At 38.8% G+C, this 24,388-nt stretch overlaps 3 protein-coding genes across 3 annotated transcripts; all 3 read right to left on the bottom strand.

The window, feature by feature from the left end:
- Window positions 1–7,419: 7,419 nt before the first annotated feature.
- Window positions 7,420–8,391, bottom strand: LOC106338366. Its single transcript, XM_013777362.1, has 2 exons — window positions 8,338–8,391; window positions 7,420–7,767 (listed from the first exon to the last, which is right to left on the bottom strand). The coding sequence occupies exons 1-2, from the start codon at window positions 8,389–8,391 to the stop codon at window positions 7,420–7,422; spliced, it is 402 nt and encodes a 133-aa protein (XP_013632816.1).
- A 6,163-nt stretch (window positions 8,392–14,554) lies between these two features.
- LOC106339664 lies at window positions 14,555–15,578 on the bottom strand. Its single transcript, XM_013778515.1, has one exon. The coding sequence runs from the start codon at window positions 15,426–15,428 to the stop codon at window positions 14,691–14,693; it is 738 nt and encodes a 245-aa protein (XP_013633969.1). The 5' UTR covers window positions 15,429–15,578; the 3' UTR covers window positions 14,555–14,690.
- Window positions 15,579–21,895: 6,317 nt separating this feature from the next.
- Window positions 21,896–24,157, bottom strand: LOC106338365. Its single transcript, XM_013777361.1, has 4 exons — window positions 23,368–24,157; window positions 23,134–23,237; window positions 22,809–23,022; window positions 21,896–22,563 (listed from the first exon to the last, which is right to left on the bottom strand). Exons 1-4 carry the CDS (start codon window positions 24,155–24,157, stop codon window positions 21,896–21,898), a joined length of 1,776 nt encoding a protein of 591 aa, XP_013632815.1.
- Window positions 24,158–24,388: the final 231 nt, after the last annotated feature.

Genomic DNA, 24,388 nt, shown 5'->3' with positions numbered 1-24,388 from the left:
GAGCCAAATATCCAAAGCAATTTTTTATTGCTTTCCATAAAATTTTACGGCACTAAAATCTAAAGCCATAGCAAAAAATCTACAGATTTTTTTCTACAGCAAAAATTTTAAAGCTACAGCCATTACCAATCGAACCCTAAAGCTCAGGTTTTTCTCCCCAATAAAAAAAATGTTCACAAAAATCTTCAGCGTTATATGATTGCAGATGGTCATGTCAATAGTCAAAAAGAGGTCCCACTTCAGTATATTAGAAAGTTTTTGGCACCATGCATACAAAAATAAAATAAAATTTAAATTTGATCTTAAATTTGATATCATTTTTTAAATTTCTTTAAGTAATATTTATTTTCATAAATATTTAAATTTATTCTAAATTATTTATAAATATTTATAAATATTTAAAATTTATTTATAGAATTTTTATATCAAACTCCAACCTCAATCTCTAAATACTAAACCCTAAATAATAATCACTAAACTCTAAACTTAAATATTGTATTTTTAACTGAGTGAAATTTGAAAATGGTATCTAACTTAGTGTATTTCAAGCAATTTCTCAAGATAAAATCTGAATTTATTATTCTCTTGCTTCATAAAGAATTTTATTTTTACACTTCTTACTCAAAATAAGAAAAATTATTGAAATAAATTTATTTTCTTATTAATTATACATATTTAACCAATAATATTATAGATAAATAAAATTATTTAAAAGATCAATGTAATTATTATTTTGTCATATGGATCAATGCCATTAATATTAAACTGAAATTATGTATAAATTGGAATTACAAAATAACACTCCTTGTCTAATAACAAAAAAAAATGACTCTTTGTAAAATATAAAGAGTAATTGTTTGCCCAAATCTTGACAAAACCCGTGAAAGCCTTATAAAATAAAAGAGCTAGAGACAACAATTGGCCCAAGTCTTCCGTACTTGAAGCACGAGAAGACAATATCAAGAAGCTCATGATCTCGGTCTCGAAACCAATCCAAACGAAAGCCGACTAGATCAAATCCAAAATCCCATTGTCAAATGTCCAAGAAATGGATTGCTAGTGGTTCCAAGTTAATGCTTTGCAACCCGAATTTAAAATTGTTTGTTGGTTCATGCCGAAATAGGACTAATATCATATGGAATCAGGAACGGATTCACTTGAAGAGCTGTGGAGTCACCTGACACCACAAAAAAAAATGATAAAATTTTGTTTTGTACAAGACAACAGTAAAGATTGGACAGCAGAGTTGGTAAAGTTTGGAGTATGACCCCACATAAACCAGGGTTTGACGCCTACATGTGACCTTTTAATTATTTTTTACACCAGTCTCATTCATTTCTGGGTCCGTCACTGTATGGAATCCAAACAGTTTTAAAAACTTTTATTCATATAGTACTTAGGTTTAAACCACAAAATATACATATGGTCGACCTCGAGCTCCACCTGCTCCGCGTAGCTAGCATTTCAATTCTGCGTTGGCAGCTACGTTCGGCATCGTGGTAGACCTTGCGTCATGTAGTATCTGACTTTCAGATTGCGTGTGTCAGAGTTGCTCTGACGAGTGGAAATGATCGTTCTTGCGTCTGAGTTTTTATCTGCGCTTAACTTTTCTTTCTTCCTTCGGACGTTATGGCTTGATCTTGGGCCGGGTTAACTCGTGGGTGCGGTGGGTACTCTGGCCTATATCCAACACTTACGATAATTACTTCATGGCAATAACTCGTGGGCGCGGACGGGTAATCAGGCCCATATCCAACACTTACGATAATTACTAGATGGACTAAATGACTTTTCAAAATGACAAAGGCGTTGTTTGTACTTTAGTGAACTTGAATAAGAATGATCAAAGTCGACTGAATATTGGGCTGAGAGATCTTCAGTTCATACCTGGTGATGTGATGACAATGGAGATATGAACTTAATGAAACCATAAAAATGGCGTGTCTAATTAAGAAAAACAATGGACGACAAAAGAAATTAAGAAAAAAAGACAAATGGAATCCCAAGTCTTTTTTTTAACACTGATTGGATTAACTTCAAAAGGAACTAAAAGCGGTTCACATAAGTACACCCATAGGGGTTCCAGGATGGGACTATCCCAACAATAACATAAAAAGAAAAGAAGGTTCATAAAACATAAGAAAACAAGGATGTCAGTAGACATTTAACTCCAAGAGACATAATTCAGAAGCCACGCTGAGGGTGAGGAATGGGTTTTAGAGCTTCTATGCTCCAGCTTCACTTTCAATCAACCTTAACATCCAAGACGGACCACCACAAGCGATGTAAGAGTGGTATCGCTGCTCTGCAGTAACACTTACAGAAATATTCTGAGCAATAGAATTCTTCTCTCGAACACAGTGGTGAAAGCTCCATCGTGAAGTGAACGAAGGTGGAGAAGTATCTCGTTGACAACCGAGGGGTGCTCCACGTATGATGGTAGATTCATGAATGTGTCTCTTTCCTGGTCACAAGAAGATTCAAAAACAATCCTCGGTTGGCGGGTGCTAACCATGTCTCTAACTGCCCATTGCATAGCTAGAAGTTCAGCTTCTCTCTTTGACTCAACATTAGAGAAAGCACGGCGGCTGTGAAGGATACCTCTTCCTTTGTCATCACGTAGGATCCAAGCCGCTCCACAGTTCACATGTCTACTTATCCATGAGACTCCTATATTGCATATCCGAAACCCTGTTCGGGGTTTAACCCATGATACACTGGTTTCTTGAGCTCTAAGAGGTGGCTGAGGCTCCTCTACTCTTGGAAAACTAATCTCAAACCACACGTTTGCTTCTTCTTTCGCTCTTGTGGTCACAAATAATGAGGAGTACTGGATTCTCTCGAAAGCCAGACCGTTTCTAGCCTTCCACAAATGCCAGAGGATCCAGGGGAACGAGGCGATATTCAAGTCCTTGGGGAATTTCTTACTTTGCTCCAATAAATGGTAGATATTGAGAAAAACAAAGTTAGTGGAGAAACCTGCATTCGGTAGCTTAATAGAAGCTCTTCCCCAAGTGTCCTTAGCCATAGGACACGTGAAAAAGAGATGACATATCGTCTCAATCCCACCATTGCACACTCTACATGTAGTATCTACATCGAGTCCTCTGCTTTGTAACCTGTCCGTGACCGCTAAAGTCCCTGATAGAGCTTTCCATAAAAAGTGTTTAATTTTTGGGGGTGCTTTAATCTTCCATAGCAAGCTCCACAGTTTCTTCTCCAGAGGTGATAGAGTTGGTTGAGGGGGTCCATTCTCATTTGGGAGGTTATCTAAAAACCTGTAGCCACTTCTCGACGTATACACTCCATCTTTAGTAAAACCCCATTTGTACCCATCTTCTTGGTTACCTTTTAGCCTCAGGCGAAGGATGATATCAGCATCATGATCCGTAAAGGCTTGTCTCACTCGCGTTGCATCCCACGAAGAGGAGTTGAGTAATAGCAAACCAGAGATCTTCAGTGTCAAGTCAATAACACTGTTAGGTCTGTAGTTAGAAGTTCTCGGAGTAGGGTCAATGATCCAGTTAACTGACCATACAGTAGACTGTTCCCCGTTGCCAATGTCTCTGACAAGACCCTTGCTCAGCAAGTCCCTGCCGTACAAGATACTTCTCCATGTGTATGAGGGGCGCGGACCAAGAGTGCTATGTAGAAAATCACCATTTTTAAAGTACTTACTCTTGAGGACCCGCGCAACAAGTGAGGTTGGGTTACTCATGATCCTCCACGCTTGCTTCCCCAGAAGAGGTTGGTTAAATTTGATGATATCATGGAATCCTTAATCGCCATGTTTCTTCTGCTTGCACATCTTCTTCCAAGATACCCAAGGGATTTTCCTTTTACCGTTACATCCTCCCCACCAAAACTCAGTCGTGGCACTTGTTATTTTTGTGCAAACGTCATGCGGCAACTTAAAGATAGACATTGCATATACTAGCAAGGACATAGCTACAGATTTGAGTAAAATCTCCTTCCCTCCAAGCGACAGCGTTTTAGCAAACCACCCATGGATCCTTGATTGAAGCTTCTCTCGTATAAAGCTCAGAAGGTCTCTTTTTGAACCCTTGAAACACTCCGGAAGACCCAGGTAAGTGCCTTCTCCCCCTTCCTTGTCAATACCCAAGATTAGTTTAACTTGGTCTTTGGTTGAGTCAGGAATGAGAGAACCAAAGATAATTGAGGACTTCTGCAGATTGATCTGCTGACCCGAAGCATCCCCATACGCCTTAAGACAGTCCATAACTTCCTTGCTTTCCAGGGCATTAGCTTTACACATTAACAGACTATCATCTGCAAATAACAGATGATGAAACTGAGGACCATTGGAAGAGAGCCCAATCCCTGTTAGACGACCGTTTTCCTCTGAGTGGTTTAGTTTGCTAACTAAAGCCTCAGCGCAGAGGATAAAGAGGAATGGAGACAATGGATCGCCTTGTCTTATTCCCCGCTCCGGTTTAATAAATCAATGGGATCTACCGTTGAGCAAAATTGAGTAGGAAACAGACGTAATGCAATCCATAATCCAAAAAATCCAAGTTCTGTTAAACCCCAACTTCTCGAGTAGTTCCTCCATAAAGCACCATTCCACTCTGTCGTATGTCTTCGACATATCAGTTTTAACCGCCATGAAGTCCCTAGCTACCGAGTCATTAGTTCTCAGACCATGTACAAACTCGTGTGCTATTATGATATTGTCGGAGATGAGACGACCTTGAACAAAGGCTCCTTGGTTGTCTGAGATAATGTCAGGGAGAATACACTTCAATCTATCACAAACAATCTTGGAGATTAGTTTGTATTGAACTGAACATAAACTGATCGGTCTCATACCAATCATCTGCGTTGGGTTTGCTATCTTGGGCAGTAAACTCAGCTGCATATGGTTCCAACCCGGAGGAAGAACAGAGCTTTGAAAGAAGCCTTTAATCTCGGTGATCAGTTGAGAACCAACTATGTGCCAGTATTTCTGGTAGAACGTACCAGTAAGTCCGTCTTCTCCTGGAGCACTGCTTCCTCGGACTGTAAAGGCTGCTCTGCGTATTTCCTCAGCTGAGACCTCTTTACATAACATATCATTCATGTCTGGAGTGACTCTCTCTGCGAAGCCTGTTAAAATGCTCTAGAGATCGAAAGGGTTAGAGCTCATAAAGAGGTCTCTGTAAAACTCAGCAGCTATGTGGCCTTTTGCTCCCTCGGAATAATGTTCTATACCTTGGTCATCACGGAGCATGAGAACCTTGTTTTTAGACTTCCTTCCTTTGACGCATTTATGGAAGAAACAAGTGTTCCAGTCCCCTTCTTGAAGCCACTGCTCTCTGCATTTCGGGCGCCAGAAAATTTCCTCCTCTATATAAGCTTTACCCAATTCAATCATGATTTCCCGCATTAGGACCACATTAGGATGAGATTTACAAATCTGTCTCTCCAACTCAACTTGCAGGCGCTGCATGTTGACTTTTGCGTTGCTTGTGGAACGTTTTTTCCACTTCGCTAGTTCCCTCCTGCAGTTTCCAATCCTTTCTAGGATGTCGACATGTCGACCCGACAATTCCTTGCACCACCCTTTGCGAACAGCATCCTCCACGCCTTCTTTACCCACCATACGGTTATCAAAGAAGAATCTACCTCTACCAGCTCCATCAATTTCCAGTGCAAATCCAATCCTCAAAGGTCTATGATCAGAACCATACATGGCCATATATTCCACATGAGATCGAGGGAAGAGTCGGTACCATTCATCATTACCAAAGCAACGGTCCAGCCTACATTGCACCCATGCATTGTCTCTCTTCCCTGCCCACGATAGAGGGTTTCCAGAGATTCTCTTATTTCTGATTTTATTGTTGTCTACCAGATTTCTGAAATCCCAAAAGGAAGAGTCACTGCGAACAGCCCCTCCGAGTTTCTCTTCATTACTAAGCAGTTTGTTGAAATCACCAACTAACATCCATGGTGCATCTCTCCTCGCTCCTATGTCACTTAGACGTTCCCAAACAGCTTGTCTTCTTTCTTTCACAGGGTCCCCGTAGACACAGGTGAGATAAAAGACCAATGAACCCATTTCGACTTGAAGATCAATGATCCTCTTGTCCTCTTGTAACACAATAACCTTGTAACATCGTTTCCACATCACAGCTAAGCCTCCACTCAACCCCACCGGCTCCACTTTAATCAAGTTATCATATCCCAGTTCACGTTGCAAATCACCCATAAACTTATTCTTTTGTTTAGTCTCCATCAAAAATATGAAATCAGGAAAATGCACCCGGCGCATCTCCCTTAATCTCTGAATTGTCTCGGTACTGCCAGCACCTTGACAATTCCAACTCAAAATGCTCATTGGGGAGGCAGCGGCTTCAATACGATAGCCACCGTAGGTTCTGTGATTTTTAGAGACTTGTGATCCGAGGAGGAAGGTGGAGGAGAAGACTTCATTTTCTTGCTTGGTAGTGAGGTGTGAGCAAGAGAGGACTCGCTTAATGTGCCAGACGATCTGGTGCCAGGTTTTCTTTTCCATGAAGGAGGTCATTTTCTTTGGTTCTTTTTTGCGTTTGAGATTCCTGAGACTCGCCCTCCAGATGAAGGGCCCAACTGAAAATCCGCACACACTGCAGTTGGTGCAGAGATAGCTACTCCACTAGTGTCTGAAGATTCAGCTTCTCTTTCGAGTGTGTCAAAGGGGTTCTTGTGTTCCACCATAGATCATATACTCTTGTCTGTTTCCAGTGAGAGGTGCTCTTATCTAGGCTTTGATACTCAAACACATGACCTTTACCCTTGTTGATATCACTGGTGATTTTAGTAATGCGCACTGCAGCATCAGCAGCATTCTCAGCAATACCCTGTCTAACTCTCTCAATTCTTGCTCTCCTCTCTGTTTCGTCAGCATGAGAGATGTAAAGGAGGGCCATCTGTTGCTCATGTTTAGACAGTTCCGGGAATAACGGGGGAAATCCAGGAGGGCCATCTAGCTGATTACGAGGATGAGCTACTACCAATTATTTGCCTTTTAGAGAAGGAGCTTGAAAATCAGGCAGTTGAAGTTTCTCCTTAATAGAGCATTTCCTAAGGAGAGGACACCGGATTTTCTCATGAGTGAGTCGGAGGCAGTGGAAACAACATTATGAATCTTCTCATACTCGAACTCGATCGTGAACCTCCCTTTGAAACATTCAGTACACGCGTTGCTTTCGCCGGCTTATCGACATCAAAGGTAATTAGTGCCCTGATGTAATCCTTAGTTTGCGAGATTTTCGGATCATAAGCAATTTCTTCTACCTTGCCAATCTCTGAGGCTAGGGTGTACATCGTATCAATGGTGTAGAAGATCAGTGGAATATGCCGCATACGAATCCAAATCTCCATCGTCTGCAGGAACTTCTCCGGGGGGTTTGCTGTCCAGTGCTCTAGGGTCATACCTCAATGATTATAGGACCAGGGTCTATCCTTCAGCACAGTAACCAGATCCTCTTCTCGTTGGAAAACGAACTGAAAGCGGTCCCTAGAGAACGCAATTCCACGAACACGTCCGTAGACTCTCCAGGCAGTAGGCATGTAGTAAATCATTCTCGCCATGGATTGACACTCTGAGTTCAACAGACGTCCCAGAATACTAAGTTCATTCTCATCAATAACCCTAAATCTTGGTTCATCGGGTAGCGTGAGTGGTGTTTCCTCTTCAATCGACATTGCTCCAATAGCTTTGTGTAGCATGTCAGCCATATCTCCGGTTGAAAGTACGAAGGCAAGAGCTGAACTGCGGCGAGGCTGTGAAATCAGGGGTAAGAGGTCAAGCGTAATTGACGAACAATCACCATTAATAGCACAGAATTCAGAAGAGATTTAGGTTATTGAATTTGGAAAGACAGAAGAAGAAAAGGGGAAGAACGAGATGTTGGGAGATCAAGAAATTAATTTCCAAAAAGAAAAGGAAATATGTGATTGGGAAAATACTGTAGCCAATGGGCCGGTAATTATTTGTCTCACACGCTTAGTGGAGAAGAGATTTTTAAAAAAGAAAATAACCGATAAGAGACCCAAATAGGAAATCGCCTTAAAAGTAGAAGAGAGTTACACTCTCAGACACTTTTTAGTTTTAGTTTACACAAATAGACACTTTATGAATGTAAGACACTCTATCAACTGTACAACTTTTTTAAATACCATTGTGCCCTTGAACTAGGAAACAAAAAAACATATCTAGTTATAATAGAGAAGATCTGAACCATAGACTGAGCTGTATAGATTAGCAATTATGTGGATGAAAAATAATTGAATTAAAGAAATAAATTGTGTGAAGGAAAAAAAGGGTTCATATATAGAAGAAAAAATTAATACCAGAATCTTTACCAAGATCTTGAGCTTCTTGTTCGGATGCTTCATCACCGACATCCACGCTTCTTATCTCTGCCAAAAACCCAGCGCACAGGGAGGTCTTGTCATAGACGATTTGGATCGAATTACACTGGGTATGATGGAGAGTGCGAAATTGAAGAGACTGTAGTTGATTGTGACTGAAAACATGGTAGAGATACAGTTTCAGTGGTGTTTTAGAGGAAGAAGAAAGCTTCCATGATGAGGACAATGAGAACGAGGTACTGGCTAAAGATTGTGGTCAACATAGGTGTGGACAGCATAGTTGTGGAGGTAATGTCGTGGATGGAAAAGCGTGGACAGAAGAATGTATACGTGAGAGTTATGGATATGAGAGTTAAGTTGTAGCCAGTTAAGTTGTAGACAACATGTGTCGTCTAGAGAAAGAGTGTCCTCAATTCCCTTATATAGTTAAGTCGTAGATAACATTGTGGACGAAGGTTGTGTGGATGTGATAGCGGTGGATGAGCAAACTGGGGACAAAAACATTGTGGACGAAGGTTATGTGGATGTGATAGTTGTGGATGAGAAAACTGTGGACAAAAGAATTTTGGAAGAATGAGTTATAGACAAGAAGAACCATCGTGTTGCAACGCTGACAGCAGAACCATCATCATCGTACATGAACATGCCACTTCATCATGCCTTCTTTTTCCCATATATGGTCATAACACGAGAAAGAATTGATTTCTAGAAAAACCAATGATTCCTTAGCGCATCTGTTAACCGTTCATGTTCTTCTCACAATGTAATTGATACTCTTTTATTTGCTGTCTCTCATCCTATTCTTTGTCTTCTTCATCTTCTTGTGTGTCTAGTGCGGTGTAGCCAAACAGTGATATGAGATCCCAATTGTTAACCAACACGACAATCCAAGATCTGGAACCCGTTCAAGAACTCAAAGCTGTTAACTGAAACGTATTCGGACATATCTCCATCAAGTTTCTAACCGTATTGGTTTGTTGATTTAACCAGAATCAAGCCCGTCCTTCACTTGACTTACTGTTCGCGATTTCATGAAAGATCAAGAACTCGCCGCTTAATCCGCCGCTGTCAAAGACGTTCTTGTTGGTGGAGATTTAAGAGAGTGGAGTGGACACGAAAAATCGATTGAGAGAAGAGACAGAAGATATGTTTAGCGTAGGATTAAGGTTAGTGATAAGGATTCTGGTTCTTCATCGGGTAGAATAGAAACGAGAGAGAATGGGATTAGGGTTAGTGATTTGGGAGCACAATTGGGAAAGTGGGCTTTCTCAATTTAATTTTTAAAATTTAAAACATTAATTAAAAAGCGTGATTAGTTAGAATAAGAAGTAATGAAAGATTTTGATAAAAAAGAAAATAACCAGAGATGAGAAAGTATAGAAACAAAAAATAACAAAAGAGAAGAGAGTAATGTTTCAAGGGCATATTGGACAATGAACAACTCCAAAGTGTGTGAGAAGTAGAATGTGTCTTTAAGTGATATTAGAAAGTCAAAATGTATCCATGAATGTAATTTTCTCTAAAAGTAGAGAGAAAAAAGTGGTGGAATCCCAAGTCTATGGTTACAGAAAAGTGGATTGGTCAATAGAATGTGTTGTCACCGTTCTACGTTAGATAGAAGAATAACTCTGTATAGTTTAGAGCATCAGCGCGGTTCTTCTTCGAATGATGGACGTTTATTTTGTAACCAAGACCAAACCAAATCCAAGGGATCTAAAGTGGGTTTATGACTGACTGGTTCACTTAATTTACTAAATCCAAAAATACCGATTCAATTACAATTAATTTACTAGGGTTAGAGAAATTAATGGTCTAGCTTTTGTAGGGTTGGGCATTTTACTTAGATCCAACAATCTGAATCGGAACTGATATGAAAATAGTAATACTTGACTTGAAATCAATATAGACCCTGACGTGAAAACATTGAATATCAAGGACTATGACTCCATGTAATATGTTTTACATATTTTAATTTATGGTTTAGTTGTAATTTCCTTTTGTTTGTAATTACTCATTATTATTTTTATAACATATTCACGTAATATGAAACTTTAAATATCAAATTTAGAGTTTAAAATATTTAATTTCAATTATTAATAGTTTATTTTGGTTATTTTGTAAAATTTGAGATATATATATATATATGTGTGTGTGTGAAAGATTTTGAATAAATTTTGATTGGGTTTGGGTAATTCGGATCTTTACGGGTGCTAAATAACTGAACCGAGCTAGACATGCTACGTTCTCAAAAATTACGAGTAGTTTATAAGTATTTTAATTATAGATCCGAACCAATCCGAACTGATCCGAATTCGAAAGGTATCCACCCAGATCCGAAACAAAAATTTCCAAGTACCTAGTTAAATATAAATATTTAGGACCCGAAAACTCCGAAAGAAACCGGTCTGGACCCTACCAAAATACCGAATGCACAAGTCTAGTCTTTTTTTTTTTTTTTTTTTTTTTTTGATCAAATCACATGTCTAGTCTCTCAGATTGAAAAAAGAAAAAGAAAACTATAGATTGTAAAAATCAAAATCTTTGGATTGGAATCATGTTCTTTCAAAATAAAGTTAAAAACAGAGAAAGTTATATAACATAAGCAACGTTCATATGTAGAAAAGTAACTTTTGAGTTTTGAATGAATAATGACTAAAAATAATTTTCTTAAATTTGTTTCCTCTTGTTACAAAAAAAGAATATATAAAATTTCAAACTAGTGTAAAAGGGATTCAACTTTTTTTGCGACAGAAAAAGTATTCCACTTTCACTGCTTGAGACCTAAATGACAATCCAAATAGGATTGTAATTTCAACTTAGTAAAGCTTAGTAGTCATTTTAATGGTACCGTTTGAAAGAATTATTTGAGGTCAATTGCTAGATCAGTGATTAATAGTATAAATAGGCGATTAATCTATAAAGGGAAAAGGAACACACGTCGACAGGAAGAGACAACAAGCTCAGTGACAACTCCACTGTCTCTACATGGTCTGATAGATAAGACGATACATAATCGCTAAATAGCATGCTATCGTTTAAAACAAAGGCAGATTATGGCCTGACTGAAGGGGTACAGGACTGGTTTGCTACTAAGACTTAAGGTCGTTAGGAAAGTAAGAGAAGATCTTCTCGGTCTAAAATTGTAAAAACACTTTTTTTTTTCAATCAATTCAAACATTAAAACAAGAGAAATTGGAGCCTATAACCATGAAAAAAAACAGTAATTCACCCACTAGCTATTTCCCCTAACAGTCATATACACGCCGTTAAATATATACATTAATACTGTAATACCCTTTCGTATAACCGGTGCAACCTACAAAAATTAAATTAAAATTATTCATTATTAATTGTGTACAAAAGTAAAACGTGTCTTTTCCTACCTCACATTTCCCCTTTTATACTTCATTTGGTAACTTTCTCGAAGTCGAAAGGTCTCCGACGCCAATTTCCTCCAACTCCTCGCATCCGCATGCAATCGAAAGCTTTTACATCTCCTTCGTATTCCTTTGTCAATCGTCTTCCGCGTTAGTGTTTCACCGGCGGTTAGTAACACAACCTTCCTCTTCAACTTCACGAATTTGATTCTTCTCAAAACTTTGAAACTCCTGTAAGTTCTCCGTGTTTTTCCTTAGATTATCTTCACATTCTCTTTGTCTGTGTCCAAATCAACTATTCCACTTGTGTTTTTATCTGATATGCATAGTAAATGGTGTCGTAATACTGTTTCGATATAGAATAGCATTTGCGTTACAAACGGGTTTCACAGTCTAGAAATGACATGATATCCGTTAGGTATATTCCATTTGACTTGGAATAGAATAAAATATAGACGTTTATATTCCATTTGATTTTGAATGAAATCAATTCGAACGTTTTATACACCTTCTTTAGATTCTTAATTCATACTTGTATTTATATTTACTTATTTTTATACTTGTATTAGGGTTTACATTTCCGTGTAGGGTTTAGTGATGGTTGGAGAGGGGTCAGTTTCGGAATATTGAGTTTGTCATTGCAAGATTGGGGTTGACACTGAATTATGTGTCATATTTCCGTGTAGGGTTTCATGATTAGTTGATAGGGTTTTTTATTCTCCTGTGTGGTTTAAGATCGTGAGCTATGCATATCGTTACGCCTTACAGAGTTTCCATTCCATATTATTGTTGCACTATATAATTTATTTTACATTTACCTTGTTATATGAATCCTAACGCCTTTATCTTTCTCTTGTTTCTCAGGTTACAAATGAAAGATTTAGGCTGTCAAGTAGATTATTCGAAACTGGATTTGAGCTAGCTGGTGAATATATTTTCATTTATATGTAATGATGCAATGTGTATATAAGTGAAATAGATCGTGTGTACGTAAAATGGAAAGACCATTCATGTGAAATGGAGTATATAATCTTTATTATTTGTTGTATTCTATTATATACGCAGAACATATAATATAAATATGATTGTACAGTGCATAAGCATAAGTTATGTTTTGTTGTTGTATTATTGCTATGAATCTTAGTTTATGCGTATTGATCAAAACTAAGAATTTAAAACTCAATTTTATCACTTCGTTAACCCGATCCACATAAGGGTAAACTTCACACAAATTTTGTTAACCACATCTACATTTGTTGTTTGGGTTTAAGGTTTATAATTGAATTTAGGGTTTAGTAAATAAAGGTTAAGGTTTAGAATTTAGAGGGTGGGTGAGATTGGGGGTTAGGTCTATGATTTAAGGAAATTAATTATTTTACATACTTTTAATATTTGGGTTTATGAGTTATATTTGGGCTTAGAGTTTAATGATTAAGGTTTAGGGTATAGTATTTTGTTGGTGAAAGGGGTAAGGTTGGGATTAGCATTAACTTCTTCCATGATATCATAAACATTTCATAATTTCATCAATATGTACTATGCTATTTATTTAGTTCCATTCTATTTAGGTTGAAGGTTTATATTTGAGTTTAGGGTTTATATTTAGTTTAGGATTTAGTGATTATGGTTTAAGGTTAAGTATTTAGGAGTTTATGGTGGAGTTGCTATATGGTTAATTATTGAGGGGTTGTATGGGGTTGGTGTTATATACTATTTTGGTATGGAATAGAACACTCCTGAACTTTCATATTATATTATTTATTTTGTTTCATTCTATTTGAATTTATGGTTTATATTTTGGTTTAGGGTTTATATTCCCACGTTTGGGTATAGTGATTACTTGAGTTTTGAATTATAGTCGACTTGTGTTGACATTTGGGGCCAGAATTACCAGCTTCATAAAGCCATATCCATATCAACATACGTTTATGTCTACAAAATTGGCTTTGTCATTTGTAGTTGGCAATTTTAAAATTTTCTATTCCACCTGGGTCATATAGAATAAAAAATCATCAGCCTGCTAGTTCACATTTTCGGTTGAGTTTATATTCGATGCGTTTTAGGTAGACTATGAATGCATCTGCCTGGAATTTCACACTTTCGGTGACATGGGTTCATATTGGATTAAAAGTCATATTCCTATGTAGGTTTAGTGATTAGTTAATAGGTTATAACACATATTCATTTTTGTATTTTATTTCCATGCTATTTAGCCTTTACGTCGTCACTTATTCTATTTCGTCATATAGAATTGCATTGTTAAGAAATTGGTTTCTCCGTTACGTTTCCATAAGTTGTAAAACGTGTACACTTAGTATCGCCTTATTTTCCTTTATAATGTAACTATCATACGTGATAAATAGATGGCGTCTCACCTTTGTATATGTATGTACGTGTTTATATTCGACAGAAAAGCACAACGTCACCTATTTTAACAATTGTAACTGATAACTTGTAACTTAAAGGGGCATAATCAGCTGAAAAATGAGTAAAGCTGAAAAATGAGTAAAAAACAGACATTAAATTATGTCAAAATCAGTGTTAGTTACCTAATTTGTCTCTGAAAAATGGCTATTTCACCAATAAACCCTTAAAATAAAACAAAAGTTGTATATTTTCATAAAAAATCATTGCAACCACAATTATCCTGAGATACAACAAGCAAATAGACAAAAAAATAAACATTTTTTCTATATGATCTTAAATTTTCCTGACATCAGTTCACCAAAGTTACAATTTTTCCACAAAAATTAAAACACAAATGAATTACATAAATTATTTTGTATTTTTTGGTAATTTATTTGTAAAATAATTCATTTCAATTTTAATGATAAATTCTATTATTAAAAAAATGAAACACAGAGGTAAGGTAAGTGGCATTACGAATTACATCCAGCTTCAACAGTTTTTTTTTTTAATAAAAGAGAAACGTCTTTCTTAGGAATATTATTTTCTTCAGAGAAATATGAAACACTCTAATGAAACAAGTGGGTTCTCTAACAACTCTTCAGTGGTATAACCGTAGTTTTGATGTTGTTGCTGATCCGACGTGTTTGTATTCGGATCTACCCTAAGCCGACCCGGAGACTGACTATTCTTCCGAGTCCTTGCCCCACCCACCCGAGTCTGACTCGAATCCATCACGGATCTATTTGTAGCCGGCGATCTCGACCTTCTTCCGGATCTCTCACCCGGGTCTATCATACCTGACCCGACTCTCGCTCCAGTATTACACGCTCCGTTGATTCTCTTTCGAGAAGATTGATCGGTTCTTCGGGTCGGATAATTATTACCCGTGACCCGGGTCCGAGTTTTTACCGGAGATCTCTGAGATTTCCTCTGCTTCACTTCTTCCTCACCGTAACCATTCATCACAGTCACTGAAGAAACACTCTCGCTCAAGCTCAAGCTACATATCTCCGAAACCTCCGATCCTTCTTCAGGGTCAATCGAAACGGGTCGGTTCATACACAAGTCCGGATCAACTTTGAATTTTTCCTCCTCTGTTCCCTGGATCTTCCTGTTCATAGGATCATCCATGGCTGAGTTTTGGACATTAGAGGAACTACTGTGAAATGTTGTCTCTGACAAGACTTCTTTGACGACCGTTTCTTCTTCAACAATGTTTGTGTGCTTGTTGGACACGTTCTCGTTGGTCCGATCAGCGGTGCCGGAACTAACGCAGCAACCCATGTGAGAGAGAGGGAGAGAGAAGACGACGTTGTTTGATCGGAGAAAGAGAGTAGTACTACTCTTTTGGGTGACAGCAAGAGAGAAATGATTGTGAAGTGAGAGACTTCGAAGAGTATTTATTGTGATATCTTGGGACAGTTGATAAATTGATATGTGTAAAAATAATACCAACTACCCTCAAAGTAGCTTTAATAGTAATGATGATTGATGAATAATCCCCATGCAAATTTCAATTTCTTGAATCTTGATGTATTTTTTTTTTTGATTAAACACAATTTCCCCAACGGCTTTCCAGGCCCAAGAGACTAATTTGTGTCGCTGCGGCCCGAATGTTAAATCCACAGTGGCCGGGAATCGAACCCAGGTGGCGGTGCTCACAGCTGTGAGTCCTTTACCACCAGAGCTAGACGCCCCGGTTAATCTTGATGTATTTACGTTGATAAAAAGGTATGTTAGATTTTAGTCCAGGTAAGAAAAACCTCTTTACACAATGAATTTGATTAGTTGAAAAAACTTCTCAAAATAGTTTAGAAGAAGTCGCTAAAGAAATGTGTAAAGATCTAAAATTATATACCATCTATATATTTTTCTAGTCACATGCATAACATGGTTTTAGATCTATACTACCGCAAAGATGGTTCATCTCCCTTATATAATATCATGAAACTTTACATTTTTTTTTTTGAGAAATTCTTTAAAATAGTTTTTTTTAAGTTTTTGTCGCAAAAATAGTTTTTAATGAGAAAAATGATCAAAATAAGTTTTATTAAAGGGTAAACCTTAAGGTTAACTAATCTAGACTTATGGTTTAGAGTTAACGGGTGAAGTTTTGGGATAGGATTTCAAATTTAAAAAAATTAAAAATAAATAATAAAAAATTTAAAATAAAAATAACTATTTTAGTTATTTTCTTTTTTGAAGGTTATTTTTGTGACAAAAACTTAAAATGACTATTTTAGAGAATACTTTTTTTTTTAAACTCATATTCTTCTGCCAACATTATTTAGCTTCCGGACAACAATTATATTAGTTGTAGATGATACTTAGCTCTAGAAAACAAAAAAAAATCAGTTACTATAAAAAAACATTTTCACAAAAAAAAAAAATTACTCTGCAAAAGCAGACGATAGTCTTGTTCTGTAACAATATAATTCATGAAATCCGTATAGCTAATACACTACAACAGTTTGGAACTTATAAAGGATCTGATTTCTTTTATAATAGAATGTTAAGAAATAATTATAATAATGAAGGTTAGAGACAAAAAAAGGTTAGACACAAAAGTTTATATTAGAGATCTAAGATCGTATTATAACATAAGACGAATCTAACGACCAGAAAAACATGTTACCTCATCTATCTACTTTAAACAACGTAATGCTTATTGGATTAGGGCTTAATAATTGAACAGGACGACTCGACAGTAACATATTCCTCCCCATTTAAGTTCACACCGACAGTGAACACATTCCCCTCCCGTTCAACTAATTTTCTTATAGTACGCATTATGAAACTCAACAAAAATTAAAATCTAGCAAATCTTGAATACATATATACTTAAGTCAAGCTGCTTAAGTTTGAATCCTCTAGTCATATTAAGAGATACTCATAACAGCCTCCTCAAATCTAAGATTGAAGCTGCAATAATCGCAAAAAAAAAACAAATAATTTTTTTTTGCTAAATTGTAAATGTCATTGAAAACAATGAAGATTTGATTACATGTTAATGCAGCCTAGTTTGCTTTTCAGCCATTCTGAAAGCTTAGAGGTGCAAAAAAGTTTTAAAAAACCTTTAAATCCCAAGGAGATTATGATCAGTCTTAACCAAACAATAGAAGCTTAAGCATAATACCAAGATAGAACTAAAGACTAACAATTTAATCTCCCCTTCCCAAGCACTTCTCAAATCAAAGGAGCAACCTGAGACTGCGAGAGTAAAGCCATGAGAGGTGTTTAGGCTGGTCTCACCGAGGTGGCTCGCAGCAGGCATCGATGGTGACGGTTGGCTCCCATCCTGGAGCTCCGCTGGAAGAGGACGCTGGCCAACAAAAGTCAAGCTTGCTTGGTGTTAGCTAAGATGTAGACCCGACTTCGACGCTGTTTACATTGAAGCACACGTTGCGGTCAAGCGCATGCGGTCTATTTGGCTCCCTATCCGGCTGTGCGACACAATGGGTACATCATCGACTTCAGGACACACTGAAGCTAGAAACCGGAGCTTAGGAGGATGGAATTGACAAATAGAAGAAGCGATTAAACTCTTTGAAAACAGACGGCTCATGGTAGAAAAAGGCTACGCCTTGAAGCAGGTGACATCATGACTAAGGTTGTCCTCAAGACCCCAGTGAACAACATCGGTAGCAAGAAGGAGTTACCAAACTTGAACCAGAGACCACCATGGTTGTTGTCTTTCGAACTAAAGAAAGAGGTCCTTGATGGCTTACCTCATAGCCATCTTTCACTCAAAGAGAGGAGAAGCTGTACGGAGAGACTTGATAGAAGAGCCGACTGGAGCGAGATGTAGAGGCTGAAACGACGACGGCAGCGACGCGTCTGGTGTTCCGGCTGTCTCGGATCTCAAAGTTGACCCAACTTCGAGCGCAAACGGCAACTAACAGGAAACCCAAGGGCCGGCCCTAAGATAACCCCGACTCTTCTTGCCTCGCCGGAGCTCCAGAGGAACCAAAGAGGACTTTGAATCCGACTATCTGGTGGAGGAATTCAACAGATCCAGAGACGCCGAGCAGAAAGGCAAACTGAGCTGAGAACAACGAAGGGAAGAGGTGGAGATGGACACAGCGGGAGATTGTATGGCCCTCTCGCAGCACCAGATGGTGCCGGAGAGGCTAGGGGAAATCGACTATTTGGATCGAGGACATTAGGCTTCGAGAGAGATAATCTGGGGCGCGTTGGATGGACGCGCCGTGTTTTCTCTCGTGTTCTTCTTAAAAAAAACAAATAATTGAATAATGCAATTCTCGAATTGTTAACATTCTCGAATTCGTGTGTTGGAATTTCTGTCTGCAGGTGTGGATACGGGTGCATGGTGAGCAATGAATATAGGTATACTGTCTCCTGGCATTAACACCGAGACCCCTTTTGAGTACACACCTAACTGCAAATCGATATAATCCCTCACGATATTAGTTTGATAGAATTTGATATCCACACAGTTCTATTAGAAGACATAGACAGATCTGAACCTCCGTTCGTGTTGGAGAAATAAAATTTATAAGGTTCATCTAAACAGAATTTGATGTTTTATACAAAGACAATTTTCTTGAACTCATAACTACACTTTATGGTCCCCTCCCGTGTTTTGGATCAGGCCCGGCTTATACATGTGCCTTGTGGTAGGATAATCTTTTTATTCTTCTAATTTGCAGTTATACTATTATAAATTTAAAAATAAGACCCTAAATTATCTGGGATTTAACAAAGAAAAATTCTCTTGGATAACTATTTTTAGTTTATTTTCACAAAAATAGATCTTAATGAAGAAAATGACCAAAAAAGTTTTATTAAAGAGTAAATATGCATTTATAACCTTAGGTTAACTAATCTAAGACTTAGGGTTTAGAGCTAAGTGGTTGGGTTTTGGGGATGAGTTCAAATTTTTAAAAATAAATATACATATTAAAAATTTTAAAATAAAATGGCCAATTTGGTCATTTTATTTTTTTAGAACTATTTTTGTGACAAAACTTAAAAAATGTCATTTGAGAGAATTGTCCATTAACAAATTAAGATCCTAATTTATTTTGTAAAAATGTAAGAATAAAGAGATCCAATGCATGTACACTCCTGAGCACATGCTCAGAGCCAACACTATTTTGGATGGTTCTAGTTCTGATCACATGGTAGGGTACTTATCAAAGTTCAATATGCCGACTAAGCTCCAACTCCCAAATAACTATTCCTAACCAAAAGTAAATGAAAACTTAGGACATTTCTAATTAATATCAAGACAAAAGGATAAAGATTTCATCCAAATAACAGTGTACCCAATAGAACCCCCTGTTCTCAGTGAGATTTGGCGTCCCAAGAATAAAATCTTCTCTCAAGCAAGTCGACCTAGATTCCTTCGATACTGTTATGCTAATCTTTAGCGCTACAACTCGAACAGATGGAAGACAAAGGGAACCTGTAGATGGAAGACAGAGTGAATGTGTAATCTCTATGAAACTATACTACTCCCAAGAAACATGTAAAATAAAAGGAAAAAGCCAGTGGACCGTTTTGTGTGTCCAAGGAATGTAAAGTCAAATATGGTAGAGACCACATATTTTATATCCATACGCATAGAATCCACTATTTCTTTCACACTCATAAATACTTAAAAACCAATCAATGCCAGTACAACCTGACTATCTTACCTTTTTCACTCCTCTTTTGTCACTATGGGAGAAATAATAGAGATGATGACGAATCATTTCAAATTTTCAATGAATGCATCACCAAAAATATTCGTGTGCGCCAAAACTTATGAGACAGTTTAATGGTGATGATGCAAAAGCATGTGTGTGGGTCAGTTTATACCAATGAGTACACTAATCCTATGATGTTTTTTTTTTGTTTTGCTTTTGGCTTTGGGAGAAAAAGTGTTCCAACCAATTAAAGAACTATTTGGATCACATCCCAATCACATAAAAATCTAATAAATGTTGAATCTAAAATCAGTGTACTGGATAAGTGTTAGGAGTGAACCTAATCAACCCCTTTGATACCTAAGAACACAAATTGCTTTGATGTCAATTAAGGCCCCTCCTCAAAGTTAAGAAAGTTTGTGAAAAACAAACTAATAAAACAATTTACTACAATTTTCTCTTCTTCTTTCGTTCCCTTCCCAACTGATACTTAAATACAAAACTAAAGAAATAAACTAACTACGTGAAACCAGAAACGTGGATAAGAAGGAACACATCCTCAACTTAAGGAAACATAATCCTACCACATAAAAAGTAATATGGAAACTAATGGCCACGTTCACTTCTTTCTCTAATAGTATCTCATCAATAAGATCACGATTTCGATTTAAGGTTTTGGAGAAGTACCTGTAATGAGTTGCAAAATTCGGTGAATGAGTATAAAGGAGATTTTGTTATGTTATAGCGGAACCCAATTTAATGCTGCCTAAGTATCTTTGAATAGTCATCAAGCTAATCGTAGTTCATTACAAGACGTTTTAGAGAGTTCGCGGTTTTTTCGAAGAAAAATACTGAGTTTCCTCCGATTGTTTTTTGATGATATTTTAGACTTGATGAGCTTTCTCTTCGTATAAGGTTGAGGTCGATGTTTTTTTTTTTCTTTTTTTTTTTGAACACCAATATTATAAATGCGAAAGAAGCAGTCCAACAGCAGAAAGTTTAGTTGGCTATGGCCAAATACAAGACTGATTTAGCAAGTGAATCAGCCATAACATTAAGGTTTCTAGGAATAAAAGTAAAAGCGATGCAGTCAAAGGAGAGGGATAGATGCTCGATGTCCCGAGTGATTCCGTAGAGTTCCGTCGGGTGATGTGTCCGTGCATATCCAACCACAGCCTGCCCTGTTTGTTGTTGCCTTCCATGCAGCATCAGAACAGCAAATAATCATACATGTCGTTCCTGCTGGTATAGTATTCATTTGGCTCTGTCCAAGTGGAGGTGAAGGCGAGCTCGGTTGGGCTTCCGTCCATTCCCTTGCGTTTTTGATTGATCTCGAGATGATGTCCGCATGTAGAGAAGCTCTGCTCTCGAAAATATGGTAGTTTTGCGCCGTCCAAATTCCCCAGCATAGCCACGGGAATAAGTTTCCTGTCACTCCCAACGGTGGGAGGTTGATCTGACTCGTCGAGGCCATGAAGGCTTCACTGAAGGATGCACAGTCTGATGGATTGAAATTCAGTTTCCAACAGTGTGCTGTCCATATCTGCCTAGTGAAGCTTTAGTGTAGGAAGATGTGGTCAGTGGTTTCAAATTCCCCACAGTGTCTACATGTTACGTTGGAAAGAAGTCCTCGCTTTTCTAAATTCTCCCCCAAGGCCAGAGCTCCCTTAGCTATTTTCCAGAGAAATAATTGAAGTTTTGGGGATATTTTAGCTTTCCATATAGCTTGGTAGAGGCTTTGGTTAGGGATCGGTTCTGTTTGATCCATTGTGATTGCAACATAGTACCCCGACTTAGCTGTGTAGGTACCCGACTTCTATGCTAGCCAACCAAAGGAATCTGGAGCTCCCAGCACACTTGGTTTAATGTGCATGATGTTAGGCAGATACTGAGGTGGGAGGCTTTCTATTCTAGTTACATTCCACTCTAAGCTGCCTCGACAGAGAAGGTCCGCGACCACAAGATCCTGGTTCTCTTCACATACCGGTCCTAGAGGTCTCATCGGGGTCGACATACTGAGCCAAGGGTCTTTCCAGATTCTCGTACTCTCCCCATCGCCTATGACTTTACTCAGATTAGTCAGTAACAGGTTTCTTCCTTTTAGAATTCCTCGCCACCCGTGAGAGGCTGTTTTCGGTGGTTCCACTTGAAGAAACGACACTTTGCTGCAGTATTTGGCGCGAAGGATTTTAGAGAGTAGGCAGTCCGGTTTAGATACAATCCGCCACGCCTGTTTCGCAAGTAGGGCAGTGTTAAAAGCTTGAATGTCACGTACCCCGAGCCCCCTGCCGCTTTTGGTGTTGTGATTACTTCCCATGCCACCCCACACATTTTCTTCTTGTCTGGCGAAGCATCCCACCAGAACCTCGTGAGCACATATTGTATCCGGTTACATAAGCTCACTGGTAACTCGAAACATGTCATCGCATAGGATGGGATCGGTGTGAGTACGGCCTTCAGCATGACAAGTTTTCCTGCGCTTGAGAGGTGCTTTGAGGCCCAGCTAACCGCCTTTTGTCTGATGCGATCTACGATGTTTGTAAAGAGGTCTTTCTTGCGTCGTCCAAAATGTCCTGGTAGTCGTAAGTACTTCCCTACTCCTCCTTCCTGCTCAATCCCGAGGTGTTGTTTAACACGTTGCCGTATTGCCTGCGGGGTCTTAGCCGAGAAGGATATAGAGGACTTGGCCGCATTTATCAGTTGACCAGACGACATTCTATACTGATGCAAGATGTCTAACAAGGCAGAGCAGCTCCTCTCATCAGTGTCTAAAAAAAAGAACATTGTGTCATCTACGAATAACAAATGATTTAGTCGAGGTGCCGGCGTTGCCACTCTAAGGCCTGACATATGCCCACTCCGTTGTGCTCTTGACAAAGCCCCGAGAGTACTTCTCCACATAGGATGAAGATGTATGGTGATAAGGGGTCGCCTTGTCAGATTCCTCTTGATGGGATAATCCTGTCGTGTACCGAGTCGTTGACGAGAAAAGAGTATGAGACGGATCGCACACATTGCATGATCAGGTTGACGAACGGTACTGCAAATCCGAACCGGTCCAGGACTGTCTCAATGAAGTGCCATTCTAGCCTATCATAGGCCTTACTCATGTCTGTCTTGACGGCCATCGAGCAATGAATTTCCGCTTCCGACGTCTTAAGTGTGTGGAGAATCTCATGTGTGATGAGAACGTTGTCCGAGATGGCTCTTTCAGGCACAAAGGCTGACTGCGTTTCAGAGATGATGTCCTGTAGTATAGGCTTTAGGCGCAGGGAGAGTATCTTCGTGATGACTTTGTAGGACACGTTGCACAGCGCAATCAGTCAATAGTCGGATACCAGCTTCGCTCCTGTTATCTTCGGAATGAGACGAACGTACGTGACGTTGGTAACCGGTGGTAAGCTTCCTGTCCGGAAGACTGCCTGTACTTCTGAGATCAAAGCTGGTCCAGTAGTGCTCCAATTAGAATGGAAGAAGCTTGCAGAGAAGCCATCCGGCCCTGGCACCTTGTCCGGATGGATGAGAAAGAGAGCATTTTTTTATTTCTGCAGCTGTAGGGATGGAACAAATACTTTCGTTCGTATCAGGTGCGATAGAGGGTGAGATGGCTGATCCTACTATCTCGACAGTAGATGCTAAGCCGGTGGTCGAGAAGTCCGAGGAGTAGATGCCCGAAAAATATTCTTTTATCTGTCCCGCAATCTGTTCCTCTTCATAGTACGCTGTACCCACTGCATCCTCGATAACTGTCATTCTGTCTCGAGCTCGACGTCCCTTGGCGATCGCGTGAAAATACCCTGAGTTCTTATCCCCTAAGGATAACCACATGATTCTGCTCCTTTGTCGCCAGAATTCCTCTTCTGCTTTATACGCCACCATGAGACCGAGATTGAGATCATTTATCAGCTTATCGTCACCTTTGGGGTCAGACATCGCAACGTCCAGTCTCTGTTTGAGTTTGTTAATTGCCTCCTTACTATTGAAGAATTGCTCTTGCATCCAGACAGTGATAGCACGTCTGCACATTGCTAGTCGAGTGTTGACGGACGCATCTGGATTCGCATTCCAAATCTCTGCAATTATTTCCTTAACAGCCTCGTTTTCCCGGAGTCTGCGATCATACCGAAATAACCGGTTTCTATGTTGTTTTCCTGAGTCAAAAACTGTGAGCACAGGTCGGTGGTTTGATCCTTCGAAACCGAGGTATTGGTATCTGCCCGTGGGAAATCTATCAGACCATGCCGGATTAACCAGCGTTCGATCCAGTCTGCAGTAAACAAGATGGCTACGTCGTTTGCCTCTCCATGACAGGGATATCCCAGAATGTTTGAGGTCCAACATTGATATCTTGCATATTTCCATAGTTTTATCCATTCACCCATGTGCATTTTGATCATATAGACTAGGATTTAGCCATGTTTAGGTTGCATTTTGCATACATGAGTCTTTATCAGGTATTGGAGTACCACATGGAGTTCTTGGAGACATTTTGGTGCATTTGGAGCTCAAAAGAGGTTATAAAGGTGATCATTGGACGACCAGTGCATGGGAGCGACCTCACCGGAGCGACACCGTGAAGTCACAGTGACACCC

The sequence above is a fragment of the Brassica oleracea genome, chromosome C4 (genome assembly GCF_000695525.1).
Source record: "Brassica oleracea var. oleracea cultivar TO1000 chromosome C4, BOL, whole genome shotgun sequence".
In the NCBI taxonomy this organism is placed as follows: domain Eukaryota; kingdom Viridiplantae; phylum Streptophyta; class Magnoliopsida; order Brassicales; family Brassicaceae; genus Brassica; species Brassica oleracea.
Note: the sequence above shows the minus strand (reverse complement) of the source record. Positions and strands in the feature narration are given on the sequence as shown.

Bases quoted from the DNA above. Each gene is read 5' to 3' on its own strand.
- LOC106338366 (XM_013777362.1), bottom strand. From the start codon at position 8,391: ATGTCGGTGATGAAGCATCCGAACAAGAAGCTCAAGATCTTGGTAAAG. The intron at 7,768-8,337 runs GTATTAATTTTT...CTGATTTCACAG, and splicing joins AGATCTTGGTAAAGATTCTG to CCTCGCCGCAGTTCAGCTCT.
- LOC106339664 (XM_013778515.1), bottom strand. From the start codon at position 15,428: ATGGGTTGCTGCGTTAGTTCCGGCACCGCTGATCGGACCAACGAGAAC.
- LOC106338365 (XM_013777361.1), bottom strand. From the start codon at position 24,157: ATGGAAATATGCAAGATATCAATGTTGGACCTCAAACATTCTGGGATA. The intron at 23,238-23,367 runs GTATTTGTTCCA...CTACTGGACCAG, and splicing joins CGCACCTGATACGAACGAAA to CTTTGATCTCAGAAGTACAG. The intron at 23,023-23,133 runs GTATCCGACTAT...TCTGAAACGCAG, and splicing joins AGATAACAGGAGCGAAGCTG to TCAGCCTTTGTGCCTGAAAG.